Source organism: Myotis yumanensis, unplaced genomic scaffold, assembly GCF_028538775.1.
Source record: "Myotis yumanensis isolate MYYU_CA2020_CCGP unplaced genomic scaffold, mMyoYum1.0.hap1 SCAF_3, whole genome shotgun sequence".
NCBI classification, from domain to species: Eukaryota; Metazoa; Chordata; class Mammalia; order Chiroptera; family Vespertilionidae; genus Myotis; species Myotis yumanensis.
Genome location: NW_027223754.1, coordinates 148371131 through 148396407, shown reverse-complemented (window position 1 = coordinate 148396407; position 25277 = coordinate 148371131). Strand labels below are relative to the sequence as shown.

At 45.9% G+C, this 25277-nt stretch overlaps 1 protein-coding gene across 1 annotated transcript in view; it reads right to left on the bottom strand.

The window, feature by feature from the left end:
- Positions 1–25277, bottom strand: part of CPM (carboxypeptidase M) — a 73877-nt gene that overhangs the window by 9570 nt on the left and 39030 nt on the right. The window contains exons 2-6 of the mRNA XM_070409765.1: positions 20865–20962; positions 9957–10129; positions 8040–8224; positions 6764–6934; positions 3384–3536 (exon numbers count right to left, since the gene is read on the bottom strand). Coding sequence (XP_070265866.1) covers positions 3384–3536; positions 6764–6934; positions 8040–8224; positions 9957–10129; positions 20865–20962 — 780 coding nt within the window. The remainder of the gene's footprint in view (positions 1–3383; positions 3537–6763; positions 6935–8039; positions 8225–9956; positions 10130–20864; positions 20963–25277) is intronic.

Sequence of the window (25277 nt, the reverse complement as noted above, 5' to 3'; positions counted from 1 at the left end):
CTTTCCTTTAGAGGGGAGTAATTGTTTTACCAGAAGACACAATTTATTTTTATATGTTGAAATTGAAATATTGGAAAAAGACCAGTAGCTCCAAAGAGATGCAGAGAGAGCCGGTACTATTACATCAGGGGAACAAAAAAGGAAAATTCTGGGAAAAGCTCAGATAATAAACAAAGGAGAATAAAATCTGAGACTTGAGTTTTGTGGGCCCAGCTGAAAACAAGGTAGAGAAATGTAAAGCTCCCCTTCCCTTGGAAATGTATCACCTTCGAGAATGGAAAGCCTGTGTCTGGCAAGAACTAGAACTGCATCTGCCGGGCACAATGCAGAGTCCACGCTGGGTGGGACTCAGAGACGGCGTGTCCACTCCCTGTTCCCCCGGATGACCAGTTGCCACCTACTCTGCATCGGGTGACAGATTGACAGATAGCTATCTGTGACCCACAGGCTTCCGGAACTCAGCACGTACCAGGTTCTCTTAGGACAGGTTGCTTAGGTTTCTGGGTGCTGCAGGCCATCCCCCAAACCTCAGGGTTCAGGTCTGCTTTGGGGAGAGAGGACAGCAACAGGTAACATGGTGTCCTGCTCATCTTTGCTTCTCCCCAGAGAGGGGGACAAGCATGCCAGGCCCCTAGAATCAGACTCGCCCTCTTTTGCTGTCTTGGCCTGAAAGTCTGCAATCCCTATTAAAATACGAATGGCGTTCTTCTCAACTAGAACGAACCCTGAAATGTATATGGGATCACAGAAGACCCTGAATAGACAAAGAAGCCTTGAGAAAAAAAGTGGGAGGGATCACGCTTTCTGATTTCAAACTGTACCAAGAAAGGTATAAGTATCAAAACAATATGGCCTAACAGATATATAGGTCAAGGGGGTAGAAGAGAGAGCCTAGAACGACTGGAACTGCATTTGGACAAGTGGCGTGCTCAAGGTTTTACATGGGCAGATGACAAAACAGCGTGGGCCTTCCTGTCCTCTTGGCCAGGCCCCTCCATTACAGCAAGACAGGCCAGAGGCGTCAGGCGGATCAAAAGCTGAGGCATCTTCCTTAGCAAGTGGTGAAACTGTACCAGCAAGTGCGACTGACAAATACCAACAATTTCCTTAAACCAGAACAATACCAAGAAGGAGGTGTTTGCTCCCATCACCCACAAACAAGGATATTCTTTGGCTGCCTATTGGGCACCAGTATGAAGAGAACCTTTCTTTCTGTCTATCAAGTAACAATAACGACACTGTATCAGTGTTTTGAAATAGGGTTTCATGTTAAGCTAAAAAAAAACCCAAAAAACAAAAAAATGACACCTCTGTGTTAAACCACAAGGGGGCAGGGTTGATGTGCCGATGAATACATTTTTAAGTGAGTTGTGCATATCTCATTATAGAGCCAGCCAGACAGATACAGATTCTTTATAAGACCTCGTGTAAAGGGACTTGTACGCCTTCCAAATTAATAATGGCAACAGCTATGCTATAGTTTGCATGCTATTCAACAGTTTACAAAGCCCCTTCACTTGGCAATGTTATGTCAGCTCGATGAGCTCCTTCAGGGCCTGCCTTAATTCCGTGCTTGGTAAGTAACCTCGACAAGTAGGTTGAAATTCCAAAAATATTGGTGCAGTTCCGTGGGGCACAGTGCATGTTCAGTGACCCTCTGCCGTTGATGCTGGTGAGGAGGAATTTTGGAAAAGGTAGGCAGAGTACATACTAAAGGACTGATTCAGTCAGAAATACAGTAGAAAGGTTAAGCTGGTATGTGTCTCATGAGGAAAATCTAGTGGATAAATACTAGAATATTAAGCAAGAGAGCACCCCAAGCAAACTTTGATGACAGTTAGAAAGGAGAAAGGCACAATAATAAGCTTAATAAATGTTATGCCCTGGCCAGTGTGGCTCAGTGGTAGAGCGTGGGCCTGTGCACCGAAGAGTCTCAGGTTTGATTCCTGGTCAAGGCACACACCTGGGTTGCGGGTTCGGTCCCCGGTCCCGGTTGGGGGCATGTATGGGAGGCAACCAATCTATGCGTCTCGCTCACATCAATGTCTGTCTGTCTGTCTGTCTCTCTCTCTCTCGCCCCTCTCCCCCCCATCTCCCAGTCTCTAAAATTCAAATGGAAGAAATATCCTCGGGGGAGGATTAACAATAAATAAATAAATGGTATATGCTAGTGAAAAAGAAAGATGAAATTTTGTAGCATCTGCCACAGGGAATCGACGTATCCCATATATGTCTCAGCCAGTTAGACACAGTCCTGGGAGGTCACCAGTAACCTCTGTGTACTCGTGTTGGGCAGGGGGCATGGGAATGGGAAAATAGGTATGAAAGATGGAGGGCCACCCATTTTTTGGATTAGTGGTCAAGGAGAGCTCTTAATTCTCCTGGTACTCAGTGCTGTACCTCTGTGCTTCTTACTTTTCCCTCCTTGGTAGCAGGTGGGAAGCATCTACAAAGTCACAGGAATGATGCAATTATGCAGCAGGCACACAGTACAAGCCTCTTCAACACAAACATACTCCCCCCGCCCCGTGGCTTGATGTGGTAGCATAACTTTTGTGTCAATTCTCGATATTTCTTCCCCTAAGCTGTTGTGAATGGAGAAAAATAACTTTAACTCTGGCAATGAAGAGCCTTCCACACCCACCCCGCCCAGAGAGACACAGGCTGTCAAATGAGCTCCAGTGAACTGTGTGTGACTCCATCACCACCACCAGCGGGTGTTTCTCTGGATCCACAGCGTCGGCATCCCCCTGGGAGATGGTAACCATGCAGGACCCACGGAATCACACACACCCTGGGAGGGACCTGGAAATCCGTGTTTTAACAGACCCCTCGGTGAGTCGACTGCTGGCGTTTGAGAACGACCACTCTCCCCACATTCGGTCTGTCCATCTGTGATCAAGGCCAGAGAGCTGTCAAAAAACGGGCTGGGAGGATGCCCGGTGCCAGGCCATTTGGCAGCGTGAAGGGTGGGAGGGGTGAGAGCTAACGGAGCATCGGCATGTCCGATGTTCTCTCAGTCTGTGACATGGCCTGGCGGGTGACAAGCAAACTTGGCTCTTTTCTAACTGGGTGATGATGTAACAACCCGTTTCCCGATCTTTTCCCAGCTCTCCAGGTCACTCAACATGTACAATGAGAAGTACTCGATATCACATCCCCACATTAAAGCAGCATACACCATACTCTCTCTTATATGAACCTACGGGCACTGCATTTCTCACACGGTGCAGATGCTCACACAGAGAATTTTCAATCGTTAGTTCTGTAAGAAAGTGGGGCTGGACTGAGAAAACACAAATAGGGGCTTGCATTTTCTCAGCCCAGAGGTTCTGCTAGATGTTATATTTTGTAACAGGAACTAATCAGGAAATCGTACAAACCTAGGTGCACCTGTTTTATGTATTCAATCAGCGAGGCTTTGTTGGAATCCCAGAAGAATGGAAGCTTCTCCTCGCGAGGATATTTACAGCAAGACAGCTCCAACGTAATTTCAAAGCACTGGGCCCAGATGTAGTTATAATCCTGCATTCCACCTAAGCACAAGCATAGTCAATATTTTTAAGGTCTAAAATTGGAGTGGAGCCAAGAGTCCCAGCCCTTGAGGACCAATGAATCAGACAGTTGCACGGAAAGTACACGTAAACAGGAAAAGGTGAAGTTGGCATATTAGCATATAAAATCAGGGCTTGGCAGCTCATTACCCAGGCATGACCGGGCAACCCTAAATCTTCCCATATGGGTAACCAGATCACAGCTGATTGCAGTTCAACTGTGCCTAAAATTAAGTGAGGGGCAGGGAGGATGCTTCAAATTATCTTTCTTTCCTAAATTACATTTTAAACAAATGTACACTACAGTGACACTTCTTTAAAAATATTCATACAGCCCTAGCTGGTTTGGCTCAGTGGATAGAGTATCAGCCTGTGGACTGAAGGGTCCCTGGTTCAAGTCCAGTCAAGGTCACACTGCCCAGGTTTCGGGCCAATGGTCGGGGGGGCGGGGGGCGGAAGGAGGCAGCTGATCAATGATTCTCTCTCATCATTGATGTTACTATCTCTCTCTCCCTCTCCCTTCCTCTCTGAAATCAATAAAAATACTTAAAAAAATTTTTTTAAGCTAAGTAGTACACTAATTTGGAGGAATAATCACGGCCAACATTTAATGAGTGTTCACTATTGCTAGGTACTGCCTAAAGAGCTTTGTATCAACTCATCTAAGCCTCAGAGCAATTGTTACCCATATTTTATAGATGAGGAAACTTAATCAGCGATGGTGAGTAACATGCCCAGGGATTCTAGCCAGAGGGTGACAGACCAGGGCACAGGCTCCTGCTCAAGCCGCCGTGCTCTCAGCCATGACATCAAGCTGTTTCTGGGAAGGAAAAGGGCGCTGTGCTGACTCTCAAGAGGCAAGAGGCCCAGGCCCTCCTGCTCCGGGGTTGCTGGTACCCACACTTTCCAGTTCTTCTCTCTGGAGAGCCTGTTTTCAACGGGTTATAATCATATTTCATCTTTTCTAAGATGCAAAACTTTTCATATTTTAAGATCTCTGAATTGGGATGTGTCTAAAATTTGATGGCTAAAAAAATATCATTGTGTCATTAGTTTGGCTGGAAGTATTTCTTTCTTTCTTTCTCGGCAGTATATCGTATTTTACAATCAATGGCATTTTTGATTTGATGAGATAACATATAGTAACTCTGAAGGAAGTAGTTTCTGCCAGATTTTAATTTGTTATACTTGATATCTGCCCAATAAAATATATATATTCTCAACTCCATCAGGGTATTTGGGAAGTACTAAAGTAGAAAAAAATTTCATGCTAAAAAAAATGGTCAAAATAAATCAAAATATTATTTGAATATTAAATAGTATCTATGTAGGTTCAGATTCCAGCCAGGAAGAATTTCTCTGTCCTTTCTATTTTTTAAAATAGAGTTTTGTATTTCTCCGACCTCATTTTCACTGTGAAATAGAAGAGGGGAAAAAATGGAGAGAGAATCAAAACAAAAGTGCTTGGCGGATGGCTATGTCTCAGGTAGGTAGGACTTTAAGGGTAAAACAGGTGTGCAAAGCACGGGGGACTGAGAATGCCCAGTGTGGAGAGTGTGTGCACCTCTGGACAAGGCCCGTCAGGCCTGGCTGCCAAGCATCCAGGCCGAGCCGGAATGCTTTGTTTCAAGCTCCTTAAAGTAGCTGGCTCTGCCTGCCTTTTCCTCTCCGAAGGATACACAGCTCACACACAGGCACACTTGGAACAATTCCTGGCAGCAAGATCGGGTTCCTCGCTAATTTCCCACACATCTGGATCTGCCAGGAAATGTGCACACAGTGAATCCGAGGCACAGCTCTGCCACTGGGCAGGAGGGGCCCTCTCCTCCCTGCGATGAGCAGGGATGAAGCTGGAGCCCCGAGCTGGAGGTGGGGAGGCTGTAGGACAGTGCAGAGAAGTCTGGGATGTCGTGGTATCTAGGTGGTCCTGCTGCCTAACACTCGTGGTCTATGCTTATTTCTATTACCTGGAAAGCTGGAGGAAGGCACCCAGACACCGCAGTGCCAGCGTATGCAAGACTTCTGATACCTCTGCACCCAGAGGAACAACCGGGGAAGTGGCCTGTGTGCAGAAGTTTGCAGCTGGGAGAGTCAGACCAGCCAGCCTCAAAGGGGGCACTTTCCACTGAGGCCATGGAAACCCGCTCCAGCACCCTGTTTTCCCTCTCGTCCTTCCATCCTAGGTCCCTATTATCTCTCAGTTCCCAGACTAAGATGAGTTCTCTGACATCCCTTATATTAGGGCTTCTGATTATATTATTCCTTCTTTTCAAATTTTTATTATTTTTATTTATTTTATTTTTAAATATTTTTATTGATTTCAGAGAGGAAGGGAGGAGGGAGAGATGGAAACATCAATGATGAGAAAGAATCATATTGGCTGCCTCCTGCACGTCCCCCCACTGGGGATCAAGCCTGAAACCCTGGCATGTGCCCTTGACTGGAATCAAACCCGGGACTCTTCCATCCGAAGGCTGACACTCTATCCACTGAGCCAAACCAGCTAGGGCTATATTATTCCTTCTGATAGAGCATCCCTCCTCCCATGTTCCCTACCTGGCAGTCTCCTTCCCTTCCCTCCCTCACTGGCCATCCTGTCCCGAGGTTGGAAAACTGGAGGCCCCCTCCCACTGCATCCAGTCTGAAGAGTATTTTGTTTAGCTTGCAAAGTGGCTTTAAAACCATGAGCCCTCATGTCCGAATCCAGCTTGTTCTATCAACTGGAAGATCTGGCAGCACTGGGACTCGCTGTGGCCTGACAACAGTTCCCTGGCTCTAAGCCGCAGCTGTCCCATCAGATGAGACGTAAGCATTACGTTTCTCCAAGGTCTTTCCCACTTCCTCCTGTGTTTTGGCTCTACACCCCAGTACACTGTACCTTTTCTCAATTCTATTTTCATTTTAATTATACTGCCATTGCAATGACTTATTTGCATGTCACCCTTCCCTATCAAACTGGGGGTGAAGAGCTGTGGCCTGTTCATCTTTCTTGGCACCCCTTCCTGACTCATCATAGAAAACGCTGAACAAGCATCTGAGTGAGTGAAGGCGGCCTTGGCAGTGAGGAACATGTCTGGGCATCTCTCAATCGGCCATCACCCCCACTGCTCTCGTGATGGAAGGGACCGCACGGTGCCTAACACACATGACAACCAGCTGGTAGCCCTGGTGCAGGCACTAGGAGCTGGTAGAAATGGAGAGAAACTCACCTTTGAGAGGATACCAAGAGTACCCATTTGTAATCCCATTCGGAAAGTTCATTTTGTTTTTACACTGATCTCCTTTCTTCATGTTGACATTTTTTGAGGCGTAGGCATTTGCAAGATATTGAAAGACATCATCATCGGGGGTCAAGCTCCGGGAGTGTAATGTCCCCGTTGCTGTATGTGAAAGACAAACCAAGACCACTGTGCTGACATAGGGTCAGAGGCAGCACACAGTGCCATGAGCAGGAACACCAGCACTTCACACTCCAAGGCTCTCATTGCTTAGAGAGAAATCCTCTACCCACGTCTGTGAATGCCCCCTCCCCTTCCTTCCCAATGTATAATGAGCACACATGAGGTGACAGCACACAGAATAAGCCATGTATAAATCCAAACTCCTCCTCCCTCAGCTAAACAGTTAAGTATCCTCTTAGTCACTCCTGCCGATTTTCTGAGCTTGGCCAAGTTTCCTTGGGTGCTGTAGGGGTTAAATGAAACTGCTGTCATGTTTTAGGTCCTGGGTATACCTCATCCTGCAGAGTTTTAAGAGGAGTCAGCAATTATTACTCATACTAGAGGCCCGGTGCACAGATTTGTGCACCAGTGGGGTCCCTTGGCCTGGCCTGTGGGGATCGGGCCAAAACCAGCTCTCTGACATCCCCCGAGCGGTCCCAGATTGCAAGAGGGTGCAGGCCAGGCCGAGGGACCCCACCAGTGCACGATTGGGCCAGGGAGGGACTGTGGGAGGGCTCCAGGGCGTGTCCAGCCTGACTTGACCATCCAGATTGGGGCCTTTGGGGGCAGGGGAGGGACTGTGGGAGGGCTCCAGGGCATGTCCAGCCCATCTCGCCCAGTCCCGATTGGTCAGACCCCATCAGCAAGCTAACCTACTGGTTGGAGTGTCTGCCCCCTGGTGGTCAGTGTGCATCACAGCAACCGGTCAAAGGGTCGAATGAATGGTTGGATACTTAGCATGTTAGGCTTTTATTATATAGGATGATTAGCAAAGAAAGGTAAGTTGTTCTAGTTTTATTTTCCCTTAGCTATGCTGCCTCTTGTGAGGTCATCGAAATCCCAATTTTACTGTTTCACTGGTGAATGTCAAGCAATCCTGTTGTTGCTTGTCAATTCAGCCATACTGTCCAGTTACTGTTTATAAGTTGTAGGAAGGATGGCTCAGGGTTGACAAAATGAGGTTCTTTCTACCCCTGCCAGCGAAGTTACTAGGGAGAGAGCTAATCCCCATTCAGAGACAGAGACTCAGCCCGAGTTTGCTTACCTGAAACACCGTTATCGAATGGGTAACTGGCCACCAGGGCACCACCGTGGAGGTTTGCCGAGAGGACAAACGTCTCTGTTTTCAGCCACTCCATGATTGCCACAGTTTCAGGCTGCCTTGATTCATTATTAAATTCAAAAGCATCTGGGAAATTTCTATTCAGGTCATAGAAGTTATTATTTTCCCTTTAAAAGAAAGAATTTTGGGGGGTTTACTGATGGCATGTGCGGGAGTGGATTCGTGCAATGTGTAAACATTTTGTTTGGGCTCCAGGGGATTTTCCAAATATGAGTGCAGGGCGCTGGACGGTTGCCTTGGCCGCCTCCAGGGAGCCACACCTGGCATTCACAAAACATGCAGCCCCCTCTCCTGTGACTTGCTCTCACCAGCGGACAGTAGCTACTGGGATGTAAGCAGAGGTTTGATGAGTATTTCCATTTGGGGGCTGTTGCTCTTTCACTCCCTTTTGGAACCCCGAGATCCCAACGTTAGCCACGTGGAGAGTCCACACAGAGAAATGAGGAACCCAGGGGACAATCGGAAGCGAGACTCCAGACACGTGGTCCCACGTTAGCTGTCTCAGCCAGACCCCAGCGGAGGCCCAGACACCATGCACGAAGCTTAGCCAACCCTAATCTCTGCTGCGCTGCCCAAATCCCTAACTCACAGAATTGAGAGTAAATAAAAAAGAGGTTGCTTTAAAACCCAACATTTTGGGGTGGTTTGTTACAAAGTACTTGATAACAGAAACCACTGGAAGGTGCTACTTGGAAAGGGTTCTGGCCGTGTTTAAATATGCTAGAGAACCTTGAAGGGGTCACATGGTGAGATTTTATTTATTTTGGGTAGAAGCAACCAAACTTTTAGTTGCACGAATATAAATGTATATTAGACATTTGAGAAATTCCAAACTGCCCGAGGCAGCTTGAAACCAAATAAACTGTTTAAGTCAGAAATACTTCTTTCCATCCCGACAGCGCTCTCACCAAGATGGCGAATGTTCCTAAAACCCGCCGGACTCTGTAAGTGGCCAGCACCAACCCCACAAAGTGACACAGGGCGAGGCCAGGGTTCTCCGGGTGCGCGGGGGCAGCGGCGTGGGACAGGCAGCAGAATGGCTACGGTGGGCAGACTAACACTACAAAGAAGATTGTGCTGAGGATTAAATGTGATGAACCCAACTGCGGATCTGAAAGAACGCTGGCCATTAAGAGATGCAAGCATTTTGAACTGGGAGGAGATGAGAGAAAGGGCCAAGTGATCCGGTTCTAAGCTTCATATTTTGTTTTATGATGAAGGAAAAATCTTGAGGATCTGTTCACTTAAAAAAAAATACTGTAAGACTCACTCTTCTTTTTGATTAGTTCTTGTACTGGCTTAATAAACCCAGTGGTCATTATTGAGGGCCTCGGTACTATGCTGGGCCCTGGGGATTGATGAACACAATGGACAGGATTCCTGACCTCAGGGAGCGTATAGTTTAGACTACACAGGAAATGGGACATTGAAGATGGTGCTCTGAGAATAAAGTGCAGGTGATATGGGCATCATTAGGGACCTAATGCCCGCTAGGCCAGGGCAGGAGTCTTTGAGGACGTGCTGTTTGAGGAGTGGGAAGTGCAGAGTGCCTGAGGTGAGAAAGAACCGCAAGGTCCAGAAGACAGGCTGCCAGAGCTGCTGAAGCAGGTGAGGGAGGAGGAGTGGCGAACGCAGCAGTAAGGAGGGCACAGGAGTAAAGCAGCCATATTTGGATTTCACTTTTCATCCTGAAAGCAGTGGGCAGGCAGCCCTGGAGAGGTTTCAGCTCTGAGATGGTCCCCTAACTCCTCGCACAGGGCCCAGGGACTCTCTTAAAGGGGGTGGGAGTGGAGAGCTTTTTGTTGTATTTTAAATAAAGATCGACTAGTCCCTCCTTACCTTCCATTAGTGTAAAAACAGTCAGGCTTTTTGACAGCTTCGAATCCATCTGGGTTCATTGAAGGCATGATGTGTATCCGGGTACTATTGATTAAACGGGTGATTTCAAGGTCTTTTCCATCGTTGGTTACAAGATAGTCAATTAAATGGAGCAGCAGTTCCCGCCCTACAGTCTGCATGTGGGAAAGGGGGTATCATTAGGTCAGAGGAGAACAGTTCAAATCCCCCAGCAAGGGGCTCTACACGTGGTAATGTTACCAAAACCAGTTGTGAGAGAGACCCGTTTCTCAAGCACATCGACACTGGCGAGTGGCCGTCAATCACGGGATGCAGGAAATTATTCATTAGTAGAAGTTCTTTTAAAAGTTAATTTAAAAATACCCATCTGTAAATAATTTATTTTTTTAAAAAGGATTAGAGTGAACCCAAAACACTAATTTGAAAGAATATGTGCACCCCAATGTTCACTGCAGCATTATTTACAATAGCCAAGCTACGGAAGTGACCCAACTCGATAGACCAATAAATAAAGAAACTGTAATATATATATTACTTAGTCATGAAAAAGAATGAAATATTACCATTTGCGACAGCATGGATGGACCTTGAGGGTATTATGCTAAGTGAAATAAGTCAGAGAAAAACAAATACATTGCCAGACGTGGGGTGGGTGGGTGGGGTCCTAACATATGGTGACAGGAGAAGATTTGACTTTGGATGGCGGGCACATGGTGCAATATACAGATCTTGTGGCATAGCAACCCACACCTGAAACCTATATGTTCATGTTGACCAATGTTACCCCAATACATTTAATAAATAAATATTTTAAAAAGGGAAAAACAAATACCATATTATTTCACGTATATGCATGTAGAATCTAAAGAGCAAAATAAATGAACAAACAAAATAGAAACAGACTAATAGATACAGAGAACAGACTGAGGTTGCCAGAGGCGTGGGGGCCTGGGGATCTGGGTGAAAAAGATGAAGAAATTAAGAAGTACAAATGATAGTTATAGTCACGAGGATATACAATACAGCATAGGGAATATAGCTAATAATTATATATGGTGCCAGGTAGGTACTTGAGATGTTGGGGGAACACTTTGTAAAGTATATCACTGTCTAACCACTATGCTGTACACCTGAAATGAATACAAAATAATATTGAATGTCAAAATAAATTAAAATAACTAAAAACTCTGTGTCACTACCATTTTGCTGGGTATGTTTCTAATGTACATTAAAATAAAAGCACTAGCCAGTTTTGGCTCAGTGAAGAGAGCATCAGCCATTAGATGGAAGGGTCCAATTTTTATTCTAATGAAGGGTACATACCTCGGTTGCAGGCTTGGTCCCTGGCCCTGGTCAGGGAGCCAGGGAGCATGCAGGAGGCAACCAATCGATGTGTCTCTCTCACATCGATGTTTCTCTCTCTGTCTCTTTCTCCCCCTTCCACTCTCTCTCTAAAAATCAATGGAAAAACATCCTCGGGTGAGGATTAACAAAAACTACAATTAAAATAAAATAAAGGCATGACTCTGGTCATCACATCCACCTAAAATTATCTTATGCAGCAATGATTGGAGAGATTTACTGTTTTGTTTTTTTTTTAAGTAATTCACATTTTAGCCTTATTATGGAAAGATTTGATTATCAATTTCTCCCTGTAACCCTGGCTTCAAGGAGCCTGTTTCTGAGTAAGGAATGTCTACCTCTTACATAAGATCAGGTGCTGCTGAGGGTTTGGAGATGGGAAGCCGGGCAGCAGGAGATTAAATAGAGATAGTGCTGAGGAGGCATTAATGTAGGCAGTGAAGAAAAGACCCTTCCATTACAACCCCACTGTGGGAATGCATTGCTGTGACAAAGGATGAGCAATTCCTTTGCTCCTCACTGGCAAGCAAGCAAAGAGACCTCTTTTTATGAATTTTTTATCTGAATGAATAAACACAAAATAATTGGGACTGAGAAAATTTGGCATAGGCCAATTATTTATTCACAGGTAGCCATGACATTCAGAGTGGAAATATTCAATTCTGGCTTCGAATTCTTCCTGCTAGTTTCTATCTTTTCCCCCTACTGTGATTTTTGTTTTTACAATAAAAATTGTCACTTGAGAAAGTCCTTACAACCTAATAACCAGAAAAGTTAAGCGAGTCATACACTGGGTTTCCAATTCTGTGCTTTGGAAATTCAAGCACTTTTGGAAGCAACCTCCATGAGCCTTCTACTGGCTACCCTAAAACCAGTGAGAGGGGGCTGGGGACTTTCATTTTCTTTTCTTTTTAAAAAAATAGAGTTTTTATTGATTTCAGAGAGGAAGGGAGAGATAGAAACATCAATGATGAGAGAGAATCGTTGATCGGCTGCCTCCTGCATGCCCTCTACTCGGGATCGGGCCGGAAACCTGGACATGTTCTCTGACTGGGAATTGAACCATGACCTCCTGGTTCATAGGTCGACATTCCAACCACTGAGCAACACTGGCCAGGCCTCCAGTGTCACTTTTAAATGAAAGAAAACCTATGTTACTGGAGGAAAAAAAACCCCATGCTTTTCTGTTTGTTTCCATATGCCAAAACAAACCCCAAGTTCTTCACTGCAGAGGGTAAATAAAAATCTTGGAAATACAATAAAACACTAGCAAAGAGTCAGATGATTTAAAAAATGCTGAGGTAAACAGATGAAATTTCAGAGGGAGTTAAACAAAGTCCTCTTTTTTTGGCTGGGCCCTATTTTTGCTGCCTCTGTAACAGCAGATTTATGCCAAATAATATTCAAATTAATTCTTCCCAACTTTAATATAAATGTCTCAAACACTCATGTTTTATGTATAAACTTCCCTTCATTTAAAATTAAGTCTTTGGATATGAAACCTTAGAGAGTTCAAATATTAAGAAAGAATGTGGTCAAAACAGTGTCCAGTAGCTTAAGCAGCCTTTCATTCGGCCGCTCACTTCCTTCTGGGGAGGGTGGACTTAAGGAGAGAATCCCTAATTAAGAAAGCGAAAGGCTGAACACACCAGCTCCGGCAGCCTTTCCCTCATAACTCATCCGGCCATTGAACCGGCCATAACACAGAAAACAGAAAATAATGCCCCATCCGTTTCCATTCAATTCGGTCATGCTGGAATTTAGACAGATAAAACTGAGTGTGTGAGCTCTTTCAAGAATGTTTATAAACAATGAAAACATTTTTGTAGGAGCAACCCATGACACAGGCAGTGCTGTGTGAGAGGGAGTGTGAGCAGCACAGGAGCGTCAGCGATCCCCTGCTGGAGTCTGTCTGGGAAATGGTACACTCTTAGCTCTGAGGTGCCACAGTGGTGTTACAGATTTAATTTACAATTGACTGACTAAATCCTCTTCAAACAGCCTAAAGATGACTGTGTCGGCACACTTTTACCCGGCCTCCCAGCCTATGTGGTCCCACAGCTCTGCACATGTGTGCTATCCCAACACTGCTCACATAGGTACAATGGCCTGACCGACCCTGACTGGCCACCCTGCCCCACTCCACCATCTAGACCTGGGGGCAGGGATCCTGCTCGCTTTCTCGGTAGCCCTGGGATCTTACCCAGCTCCTGGTATATCATGGACTCAAAAATTACTGTCGACAAGTCTGTTCCAAGGTCAAAACTATGCCAGGAGGAATTTTCTGAAAACATGAGGACTTCAGTCCCTTAGTGAGGGGAGACATACAAACGCTCAAGTTATTTCCTTTGAAGGATTTTCAATATTAAACAAACTGCACAGGGATGGGGCTAACAGTTCTGCTCATGCTGAAGGCTCAGAATTTCTGGTCACCCAGCCCAGCCTCACCAAAAGGGATATATATATAAAATATATGCCTAAAAGGGATGAGATACTTCATCTGGAGTAAAGATTAGTTCTATCTAAATCCAAAAAGAAGATTTAGCCCTAGCTGATTTGGCTCAGTGGATAGAGTGTCGGCCCGTGGACTGAGGATCCTGGGTTTGATTCCGATCAAAGGCACATACCTCAGTTGCAGTCTCGATCCCTGGCCCCTCTCGGGGCATGTGCGGGAGGCAACCAATGGATGTGTCTCTTTCACATCGATGTTTCTATCTCTCCCCTTTTTTTCCACTCTCTCTAAAAATCAATGGAAAAATATCCTCAGGTGAGGATTAAAAACAATAAAAAACAAGCAAACAAAAACCAAAAAGAAGACCTAACTGGTTTGGCTCAGTGAATAGAGCATCGGCCTGCAGACTGAAGGATCCCAGGTTCGATTCCGGTCAAGGGCATGTACCTTGGTTGCGGGCACATCCCCAGTAGGGGGTGTGCAGGAGGCAGCTGATTGATGCTTCTCTCTCATCGATGTTTCTAACTCTCTATCCCTCTCCCTTCCTCTCTGTAAAAAAATCAATAAAATATATTTAAAAAACAAAAATAAAAAGAAGAATTAATTATCCAGAGCCACACTGCAAAACTGAGGATATTCTCCTACCATCTGGGATGGGGTGGAGGGAAAATGTGGGAAGTGGCATTTGGAAGGACAAGCTCTCACGCTTTAATCTTTTGTTTTGTTTTACTAAGTTTGGAACCTCTGCTGCATGCTGGCTACACATCCCAGACCTTCCGGGACAGGCACGGCTTCAGATAGTATGTCCTGTTGTTCAGGGAAACATGAGCATATCCTCTAAATGCAAACATTTAGACATACCAACTGCATCTCATAGGCTGTCTCATATCTAGAGAGCGTGTGAAAATCACTTGTCTTTAAAGTTGAAAAATAGGGTCACTATTACGCAGGGAATGTTTTTCCCTTCAACCCATATATCTGGAATACAAATTGATTATATAACTTAATGCTACCAAATGTGAAATTCTAAGTGTGATGTGGATATTTCAAAAGTCTATACCCAAATAAACCATCATAGTAAAAAAAAAAAAAAAAAGCATTGATGTTTAAGAAACAGAAGTTTTTAAAAAACTCCCCCCCCCCCCTCAAAAAAAATTAGAATTGGTAATGCAGTTAAGCTTAACAAACCTATTCTGAACACCTACTCCAATACTACTTACAACCATGGGTCCTGAGGTCAAGGGCACCTTGTGAACCCAGCTTCTGACCTGTGCTCTGCCTATTACTGGATTAGTTTAAATCTACTGGCACCCAACTTTTTAAGCGCATAGTGAGGCTTCACTTCAATATTTGTATTAGAGAGGAATTAGACAAGTATTAACAGTCTGGAGATTACCCAAGTATAACATCTTTTTCTACAAAGGTTTTTATAAAATGGGATAGAAGATAGGCACAAAACGGGGCGGGTGGGTGGGTGGGTGGGTGGGGGGTGGGGACTTGAGGAAGGAGGCAGCAGCGATTTCCCAGCTCCTCTCCGGCACCCTGTTTAGGCTGCGGGTATTAGCTGTCCCAGTGTCAGGGCATGGTCCCAGTTCTCAGTAGAGCTCTGATTGTAGAGACTGGGTTACAGTTTACCACAAAGCCAGCCAGTAGCAGGATGAGGTGGAGGGACAGGGCAAGGAGGCAAAGGCCCCACTCGCAAACACTGGGAATATCTGTGGAGTGAGAGAATGGCCCAGAGCCCCGCTCAGTGCGCGCTGGTATCATCCCTCGCGATTAAAAGCAATTCTTAGACTTCAGGTGTGCCAGCACTGCCACTTAGGCGCTTGCATAAAGTGAACCTAGAATCGGGCTTCTACAATGCACCACCCCAAAGGATGTGCAAGGAGAGGCTGGGTTGTCTGGAAAAACACTGCTAGTCTCATTAAAATGAGAAAGGTAGAAACTCAGAAATATTTCTCCCATATTCTGAAACAGCATGAACATCAGGTGACAAGGCTTATCAAATGTCAGTTAGCTACCTAGTGTGACTTCGCTGCAGTCGGCAGGAGGGCGGGGGGGGGGGGCGGAGTAGGGAGAAAAAAGGGGCAGACAGCCTGGCCAGCTTAGCTCAGTGGTTAGTGTCGCCCAGGAGGCCATGGCTGGATTCCTGGTCAGGGCACATGTCTGGATTGCAGGCTCAATCCCCAGTGTGGGGTGTGCAGGAGGCAGCTGATCAATGATTCTCTCTCATTATTGATGTCTCTTTCCCTTTCCTTTCCTCTCTGAAATCAATCAATCAATCAATAAAAGAAAAGAACAGAGAGAGGTGACTGGGAGTTGTTGATTCCAGTATTCTCTGAGCTTGCTAGCCCAAATCTTGTTAATGGCACTGAAACAACTAGGTATCCATACAAACAAAATTAATCTGATCTATATGTAAAAGTAAATCCTAGACCTATATGTGAAAATAAAAACAGAACATTCTAAAAGCAGCAGAGAGAATAAAGGAAGCAGAGCTCAGGGCTCTGGGTTCAGACAGCTTATGACCAGACACAAACCGGGACTCCGTTCCTGGCCAATGTGCTAACAAACACGCCACCTGCAGAGGTGAGCAGAAGAAGCAACGCCCACAAAGCACTCAGTGTAGCCTGTGCGCCATACGTGCAGGCTGCTTCTATGACTGTCCTGTAAAGCACTGCACAGAAGCTGACTGGCCAGCTGCTCAATGTGGCACAGCGAGCAGTGCCGTCAACAGGATATGAGCCAACGGCAAGGCGACTGAGACAAGTATCAGACAAGAGCAGATTTAACTTCACTGCTTCTGTTACAATACTTGCTGGGAGATGGGCCACTTAGAGTTGATTTTGCTACTCACAACTTGCTTTCTGCATTCCTGAGTGTAGGCAGGCTATCAGTCAAATAAACCCATCTTCACAATTACTAAGATATATATTAGCCAAATATATTTCACCTAAATTCAAGAAACCTTTAGATCTAACTTCTTGTTTGAAGTAAATAGAGGAACCAGATATACTAGCTCAGTACTACAGTAAGGAAGGAAACAAAATATTCAGAATGTGGGACATTCTGCAGGGCCGACAAATGATTGGCTCTTTATTAAATCTAATGTCATGAAAAGATTCTTTAAATCCTAGAAATAAAAGAGATTTAAGGGATACATCAACGAAATGTGATACATGGTCTCAGACTGGATCCTCATTTGGGCAATTTGGGGGATGTTCTGAGAAAAACTGGAGGAACTACAAAGTGGAGAATAGGATAAAGATTTAGAGACATGAAGTGAGAGTTGTGTTAACTTAAAATATTTTAAATAGCAAATTAGTGTAGCTCATTTGGTAAAAGTACAGGCACATAAATGCACATGCAAATATCTGGAACCATAAATAGCAAGGAATTAACAGTCCTAATTTTTGGAAGGTGAGTATACAAGGTTTGTTTGCATATCTGTATTTTTTACTAAGGTGCACATATGTTGGTTTTGTAATAACAGCTTATTTTTAATTTAAAAATGATCAGATTATAAAACAAGGCAAAATGAGGTAAAGTAAAAATTCATGGCAGATCTAATCAACAGAATTGTGTCTTCCTGATGCTGCTGATGCCACTGTCATGTAGCCATGGCCTTAGTGTGGAAACACACACACACACACGGGGGGGGGGGGGGGGTGGAAACACACACACACACACACACACACACACACGGGGCGGGGGGTGGGGTGGAAACACACACACATGGGGGGGGGGGAAGGTGCAGCCCAGCCTGCACCCTCTCCAATCTGGACTCCTGGGGTATGTCCAACTGCCGGTTTAGGCCCAATCACAGGGATTGGGCCTAAACCGGCAGTTGGACATCCCACTTGATTGAGCCTAAACCGGCAGTCAGGCATCCCACTCACAATACTGGACTGCTGGCTCCTAATTGCTTACCTGCCTGCCTGCCTGGTCACCCCTAACTGCCCCCCCTGCTGGCCTGATCGCCCCTCACTGCCTCTGCGTGCCAGGCTGATCACCCCTAACTGCCCCCATGTCGGCCTGGTCACCCTTAACTGCCCCCCCGCTGCTGGCCAGGTTGCCCCCAACTGCCCCCTCCCTGCCGGCCTGGTTGCTCCTAAATGCCCCCTGCCCCCCACCCCTCCCCCAGCCTGGTCACCCCTAACTGCCCCCCCCCGCCAGCCTAATCACCCTCCCTGCCAGCCTGGTTGCCCCCAACTGTACCCCCCCTCGCTGGCCTGGTTACCTCCAACTGCCCTCCCTGCCAGCCTGGTTGCCCCCACCTGCCTCCCTCTGGTGGCCTGGTTGCCTCTAACTGGCCCCCCGCCAGCCTGGTTGCCCCATGCAGCCTGCTTGTTCAGTCGTTTGGTCATCCCTCACTAACCCCCCTGCCAACCTGGCTGCCCCATGCAGCCTGCTTGTTCAGTCGTTTGGTCATCCCTCACTAACCCCCCTGCCGGCCTGGTCATAGGCAGCCATCTTGTGAGGGTGTGATGGTCAATTTGCATACAATCGCTTTATTATATAGGATTCTTTCTTTTTAAAAATATATTTATTTATTTCAGAGAGGAAGGGAAGAGAGGGAGAGAGATAGAAACATCAACAATGAGAGAGAATCATTGATTGGCTGCCTCCTGCATGCCCCAGACTGGGGATCGAGCCCACAACCCAGGAATGTGCCCTGATCTCCAGGGAACTGATTGATCTCCTGGTTCATAGATTGGCACTCAACCACTGAGCCACACCAGCCAGGCAAGAGGAAACATTTTATAATACAGTGTGGTTAATTCTGTCCACCACACTACTCCATGCACATGTGCCCCTGTGGGATTCTCCGCACGGGGCCCACAAATCCTGGAAGAGCACAGTCCCTGAGGTCAGCATTCAAAGTCTGTGCCAGAAGAGAGAGGACTCCATCCTAAGAAGGTTAGGAGTCACGGCCCTAAGAGATTAACTATGGTGCTTTTTAATAGTGGGTTTTGAAATGTTCATTCCAAAAGATCTGGGAGAAGAAGAAGGATGAGTAAAGTGACAGACCTCAACCTCAAGTGACTCGTCTGCTCCTGGGTTAAGCCTCCACGTCGCCCAGCTCCTAGTGGCACCAGGAGGGCAGAACAGGCAAGACCTCAAAGTCAGAATAACAAGGTTCTCAATGGCCCCTAGAGAACCACAAACACTGTTCCCAGCAGGAACACACAGGGGGAAACAGGACTTCAGGTCCTCACCCCAAAACACCCTGGGACTTTCCCCTGTCTGATCTCAGTCCTCAGATCAAAGTGAACCAGAGAGCCCTGATCTGAGGGGTACACTGACTACCTGGAGAGCAAGGTGCCAGAAATTTGGGAAAGTGCATGGAAGGAATAAGCATGGTCAGAGGTGAGCGAGGGAAAGGACTCTGTTTACCTTTGGAAGTTTGGGTTCAGAGAATTAATTTTGGAGCAACAGGCTGCAACCTCTGAAATGTCAGGAATTCAGTAATAAATGACGGAAGCCAATGAGTGTCATGTGTCTCTTATTAGAAAGGGATTGCACAGGACCTTGATCAATAGGCCAGATAGCAAAGGCAAAGGAACTCTGGGCTGCTGTCTATAATGAATGGTTGTTTTACTAAAAACAACTTTGGTCAGACTCCCAGCAATACCAAGTCTTTTAAAGCGCAGCCCATTATGCTCAAAAAGTCACCGAGGGATTGAACTTCCACCCAACTACAAATCAGGTTCAAAGATCAGCCTCTTTCTTGGAGGCAAGCGTTTGTATCATAGCTGCAGATTCCAGAAGAACCGTCTGTGGCAGGACAGGTTGGGCAGCATGCCTGCCTGCCTGCGTGTGTGCGTGTGTCCTGTCCCTGTAGAGCCCAAGTTCGGGGAGGGCTAAGCCACAACAGGAAGCTCAGCATTCGATTAGACAAGCCACCCACACGATTGCAACTTCAGAAGTGTTTTAACAAGCCTGCCGGTTGTACTTACTGGATATGCGTTTACTTTGACATTCCTTGAAGTTAAGTGTGTTTTACAGGGCGTTACTTATTATTCCTACGTAAACTTTCCTGAATGTGATGACTATAAACTATCTTTGCCTTCTATCTGATTGCCTAGTTGTAGGAAGTCCTGGAGAACAAAAAATACTACAGTTGTCATATTCTTTAAAAAAAATTAATTAATTTTACATTAATTTCAGAAAGGGAGGGAGAGATAGAAACATCAATGATGAGAGAGATTCACTGCTTGGCTGCCTCCTGCACACCCCCTACTGGGGATTGAGCCTGTAACCTGGGCATGTGCCCTTGACCGGAATCGAACCTGGGACCTTTCAGTCTGCAGGCCGATGCTCTAGCCACTGAGCCAAACCAGCTAGGGCCACCTATCATATTCTTAAAATACTCTGAGATGTAAGGTGAGAAATAGCAGTGAGCATTTTCAAATGCCTAGCAAGAATGGCAGGGCAGGTAGGAGCAGTAAAAGGGTATTTTGCAAAATATAAAATAAATAACAGAAAACAAAATAAAAATAGAGTTTATCCCTGCTAAGTTGGAAAAGAGACAAGGCATTAATGGAATTTTAGAATGTTTGTAGAATGGTGGCTAATAGAGAACCCTAACTTTGTCTAAACTTGAGCATGGAAAACATTGAGTATTAGATGAAGAGCAAATGACAAAAGCATTAAAAACCCAGATATTATGAGTTTGGATAGCGATTTGGGATCTTCCAAGCGATTGCTTGGAAGTGAAGCAGAATGTAGCTCCTTTGCTGGGTTACCTTGTTGCTGATGTGGGGAGTGGGGTGCAGGGATCAACCCAGGAAGGTGCTCAGGGACTTGGCTGGCAGTTGAGTACAGGCACGGTTGGTCTTCCAGCCCCAATACAATGGAAGCTCAAGCTACCCTTGCAGGACACTGGGTAAACAACCAAATGCCTGCGATGGTTGTTGGGTTCTGGTTGCTTGATTCTCTCAGAAGGCCCAACAGGAAGACCTTTCCAGATTCTTTGCTGTAATTTGTGCTGCCTCTTGGCACTTAGGCAGAGCTCAAAAGACCTCAGAGGAGTTTCTGTGGTGACATTTCACCTACTTAGGCCCCATACATACCTCATCTCCGTGCATATTCGCCACGTACTTGAACTCTGGAATCCCGATTCTGTGTTCCTTTGGTGAGCGTCCCACGACAAGAACCCACAGGTTTCTGCCTTTATAAGGAAAAAAAAAGACCGAAAAATAAGTTGTCTTTTAAAATGACAAATGGACTCTGGGAGAATGACCAAGGGAAACAACCACTGCTTCTCCCCCTGATTAAAGCTTCATGATGCTCCAGTTCACGACTAGCACCGCTGTGCTTAAAGGGCCCCCAGTGTGCTGCCAGCCCAGACCCTTCACTTCAGCACAAATATTTAACTTACTATTTTACAATGTGATATTTAAAAACTGAAGGCTAGCCCTAGCTGGTTTGGCTCAGTGGATAGAGTGTCGGCCTGCGGACTGAAAGGTCCCAGGTTTGATTCCCGTTAGGCCACATGCCCAGTGGGGGGGGGGGGGGGGGGGGGGGGGCGGGGGGGCAGGTGCAGGAGAAAGCTGATCAATGATTCTCTCATCATTGATGTTTCTATCTCTCTCTCCCTCTCCTTTCCTCTCTGAAATCAATAAAAATATATTTTAAAAAAACCCCAACCAAAACTAAAAAAAACTGAAGACTTGTTGGGTGACATAGATCTTGTTTTTCCAAAATGCTTATTATATGCTTTGCTCTGAGTTTCTAGTGCTTTATAGAAAACTAGAGGCCAGGTGCACAGATTCGTGCACCGGTGGGGTCCCTTGGCCTGGCCTGCAGGGATTGGGTCGAAACCAGCTCTCCAACATACCCCGAGGGGTCCTGGATTGTGAGAGGGTGGTTCTCAGGTGACGCACCACAGAACTGGCCTCCCTCCTCTCTGGTTCCAGGTGTGTCACCCAAGAACCACAGTTACCAAGTCACCGCAGCTCAGCAGCTTCTGCGTTGAGCATCTGCCCCCTGGTGGTGAATGCATGTCATAGCCACTGGTTGGAACGTCTGCCCCCTGGTGCACTAGAGGCCCGGTGCACGAAATTCATGCAAGGGGGCGTGGGTTGGAGGGATGTCCCTCAGCCCAGTCTGTGCCCTCTTGCAATCTGGGACCCATCAGGTAGGGTCCCTAGGCCTGGCTGGTGATCAGGGCCTATTGGGGCTTTCCTTCCCCTGGCTGCTGGCAGCTGGCCCCACCCCCGCCGCTGCCACTGCTTGCCATCTAGTGGTGTTTTCCCCCTTCCCCACCACTGGTTGCCTCTCTCTGCAGGCGACAGGCATGGGGTGCGATTTCTTGGCTGGCCTGGGCCTCCCTCTGTGGGGCGATCGATTGTGGGGGCCCCAGATCGATTGCCCCAAAGAGGGAGGCCCTGCCCACCCGGCCCAGGCTCCACAATCGATCGCTGTGCAGAGGGTGGCCTGGGCCTCCCTCTGCAGGGCGACCGTGGGGGTGATGGCAGGGCTCCCCTGACCAATTGCATCGCACCCGCCTTGGCTGGCCTGGTGCCAGTGCATGTCATAACATGGTGGTCCAGAAGGTCGTCCTGCTGTTCGGTTGATTTGCATATTACACTTTTATCATATATATATATATATATATATATATATATATATATATATATATAATCTTGCTAATTTACACAATTACACAAACTTCAATTGTAGTTGATGGTTGACTGGGAGGTGCCATAATTCTCAGGGCAAGGAAAGGGAAAAATAGATTAAAAAAAAAAAATCAACAGCCAGTAAACATGTAACTCCGAAGGGAGCTTGTTCTTAAGGTGAGAAACTGACTCTTGTATTCAAATGCTGGTGGGACACTGCTCCTTTGCGGTGAGTGTCCGCGTATCTTTGACGTTCATCTTTGATGTGCAGGCGTCTTGTAAACTGGGAACCACACATACCCTAATAATACCCCCAGGAGAACCTCTAGGTCCTAACTGTGTCACAGAGGGTGTGATGTGGGCAGGAAGGACAGAGACTGCAGTCTCTGGGGATTCGCTCTGTGCAGACACCAGTCTATACCCCGGCCCAGAGCATCTCAGGTCATCCCTTGTCATAACTCACTGAGGTGGGTCTTCAACCAAACTTTACAAATGAGAACACTGATCTTCAAAAAATATGAAGTAAACTGCTTATGATAGCACAGCCAGCCAGGAGGAGACAGTGATTTGAGCCTGAGAGCCAAGACCGGAATCCTGCCTATTTGATTACAATTCTGGCGCTCCTTCCACTAACGAAAATGCCCCTCTCAAGAGGCTTGGTTTCCTAGTCAGGAAAAGGAAGAGGTCCCTTTCAATTCTATATCATCTGGCTCTTTCAATGCTTACATTTTAGGATTAGAGATTGGGGATTGTGTGTTTGATGTCTACCACATATACACATGCTTCAAATATCTGTGATAGCTAAGCCTTCTGTGGAATTCAAGAGCCCAGGAAAGGAATTTAATAGCACCTAATGGGCTAATGTAGAGCAGGTTTCCACAGAATTTCAGCTCTATTCCTTAAATCAGGGGTCCCACAGGCTGGGAACACACAGTTGCCGTGAGGAATACAGGAAGAAGCGATTTATTCTTTTTGTTGTTAATTCTCACCCAAAGATACTCTTCCACTGACTTTTAGAGAGAGAGAGAAAGAGAGAGAGAGAGAGAGAGAGAGAGAGAAAGAAACATCGATGTGAGAGAGACACATCAATCAATTGGTTGCCTCCTGCACGTGCCCTGACCAGGGCCAGCACTGGAGCCTACAATTGAGATACATGCCCTTGACCGGAATCGAACCTGGGACCCTTCAGTCCGCAGTCTGACACTCCATCCACTGAGCCAGATGAGCTAGGGCTTCACCATTTATCCTTACTATAACAATATTTTAGAGAAATTTGTCATGACAAGGTGATAGCTTTAAATCTGGTAACGGCAGGAATTCTCAGAAAACAACCCCAAAATGCAGTTTATCTGATTGATGCCACTTGTTCATTGCAGATTACTCATTCATACATGCACTTATTGAATTCTGCTCTACCCAGGCATTTATCCAGGTGATTAGCTCGTACAGATAAGTAGGTCACACTCTATGCCCAGTGAGTTTCTGACCTGGTGGACAAGAGCAACATGCAAACATATAACTACACTAGACTGTGATAGTTGATCACAGAACCGTGTGAAAGGTATTGTTGTGGATGTAGAATAAAAGAAATGATTAACTTTTTCCAAGGAAGGGGAGCATGTAAAACTCTACAGGTGTAGGGTTTTAGATCTGATGTCTGAACAGGGTTCTGAGTTTGCCATATGGACAAGTACAATCCGCCAGAATTATTTCATTAACCAGTACCTCCTATTTGGCCATGATGCCAATTTGCAGGTCATCTGGAGTTAATTGTACAAAGTTAACATTTGCACGTGAAGCAAGAAAGAACTTTTTCTGAGAAGCGAGCTATCAAACCTGGCTCTTCAGGTTTCCTCCTGGGGAATGCTTTTAGGTGGCAATTTGTGCTTTTAAGGCTAGGATAATCACAGGTTTGTACAAAATGTGGTCTAGTCCCCTCATAGGTAAGGGAAAATTTCAAAATAATCTCAACAAAATATTTACCAATTGTTATACTGATCACACTACATCTGTGACAGCTGGCCTGCTTACACAAAGGAGAGTGTCAGACACAGAACCTGACCTGATATGGATAGCCAATACGATTTGGTTTAAGGAAGGAGAGAAACCAAACCTATAAAACCTACGAAATACTTTAATGGGAAACTCACTTTTAGCACAGATGGCCCCTAAGTGAACTACAAGATGTGACACTCACCTTGAATAAACCTCAAGGGCACAAAGTCTAAGAAAGAAACCAGGCAATAAATCCGGAAGATACCAGTACTCCCACAAAGCTTTAGGAACGACAAGCCTCGTGAAGGGTTTTGACCACCCTCTCAATGAACACCGGATGTCTGGCTTAGACCAGAATTAATATGCAAAGGACAAACTATTTACTTTTCACAGCCTGACTGCCAAGGTCATTTAAACAAGATTTTTTTTTCTCTCTATCAAGGTTGGAAAGGTGATTATTGCTAGTAGCAGGTGTGCTTAAGAGTTCTGAAACGCTGGGACTCTTTCGCCTCGTTACAAAGTAAACAACACTGGATTCCAAATATTTCAATATCTGTATTCAGGGACTCATGTGGGGCTTGACACAAACCCCAGGGCTCTAACAGGGGAGCCCGACGGGGCCTGCTTGGAGGACTGGGAAGTCTTAGCATTCAGAAGGCTTCATCAAGATCCACATGACACAAGAAAGCAGGCAAGAAATGCCACAAAGTTCTCTAGGTGTTGAGAAGAAAGCAGGAGAAGCTCGGAAAATTAAGTTTAGCTCCCACAGGTAGAAATGGGAGGAGTGTCACTCCCACATCAGAATCACCTGGGTCCTTAAAAAAAAAAAAAAAAAAAAAGAATCGCCTGGGTCCTTGTAAAAATGCC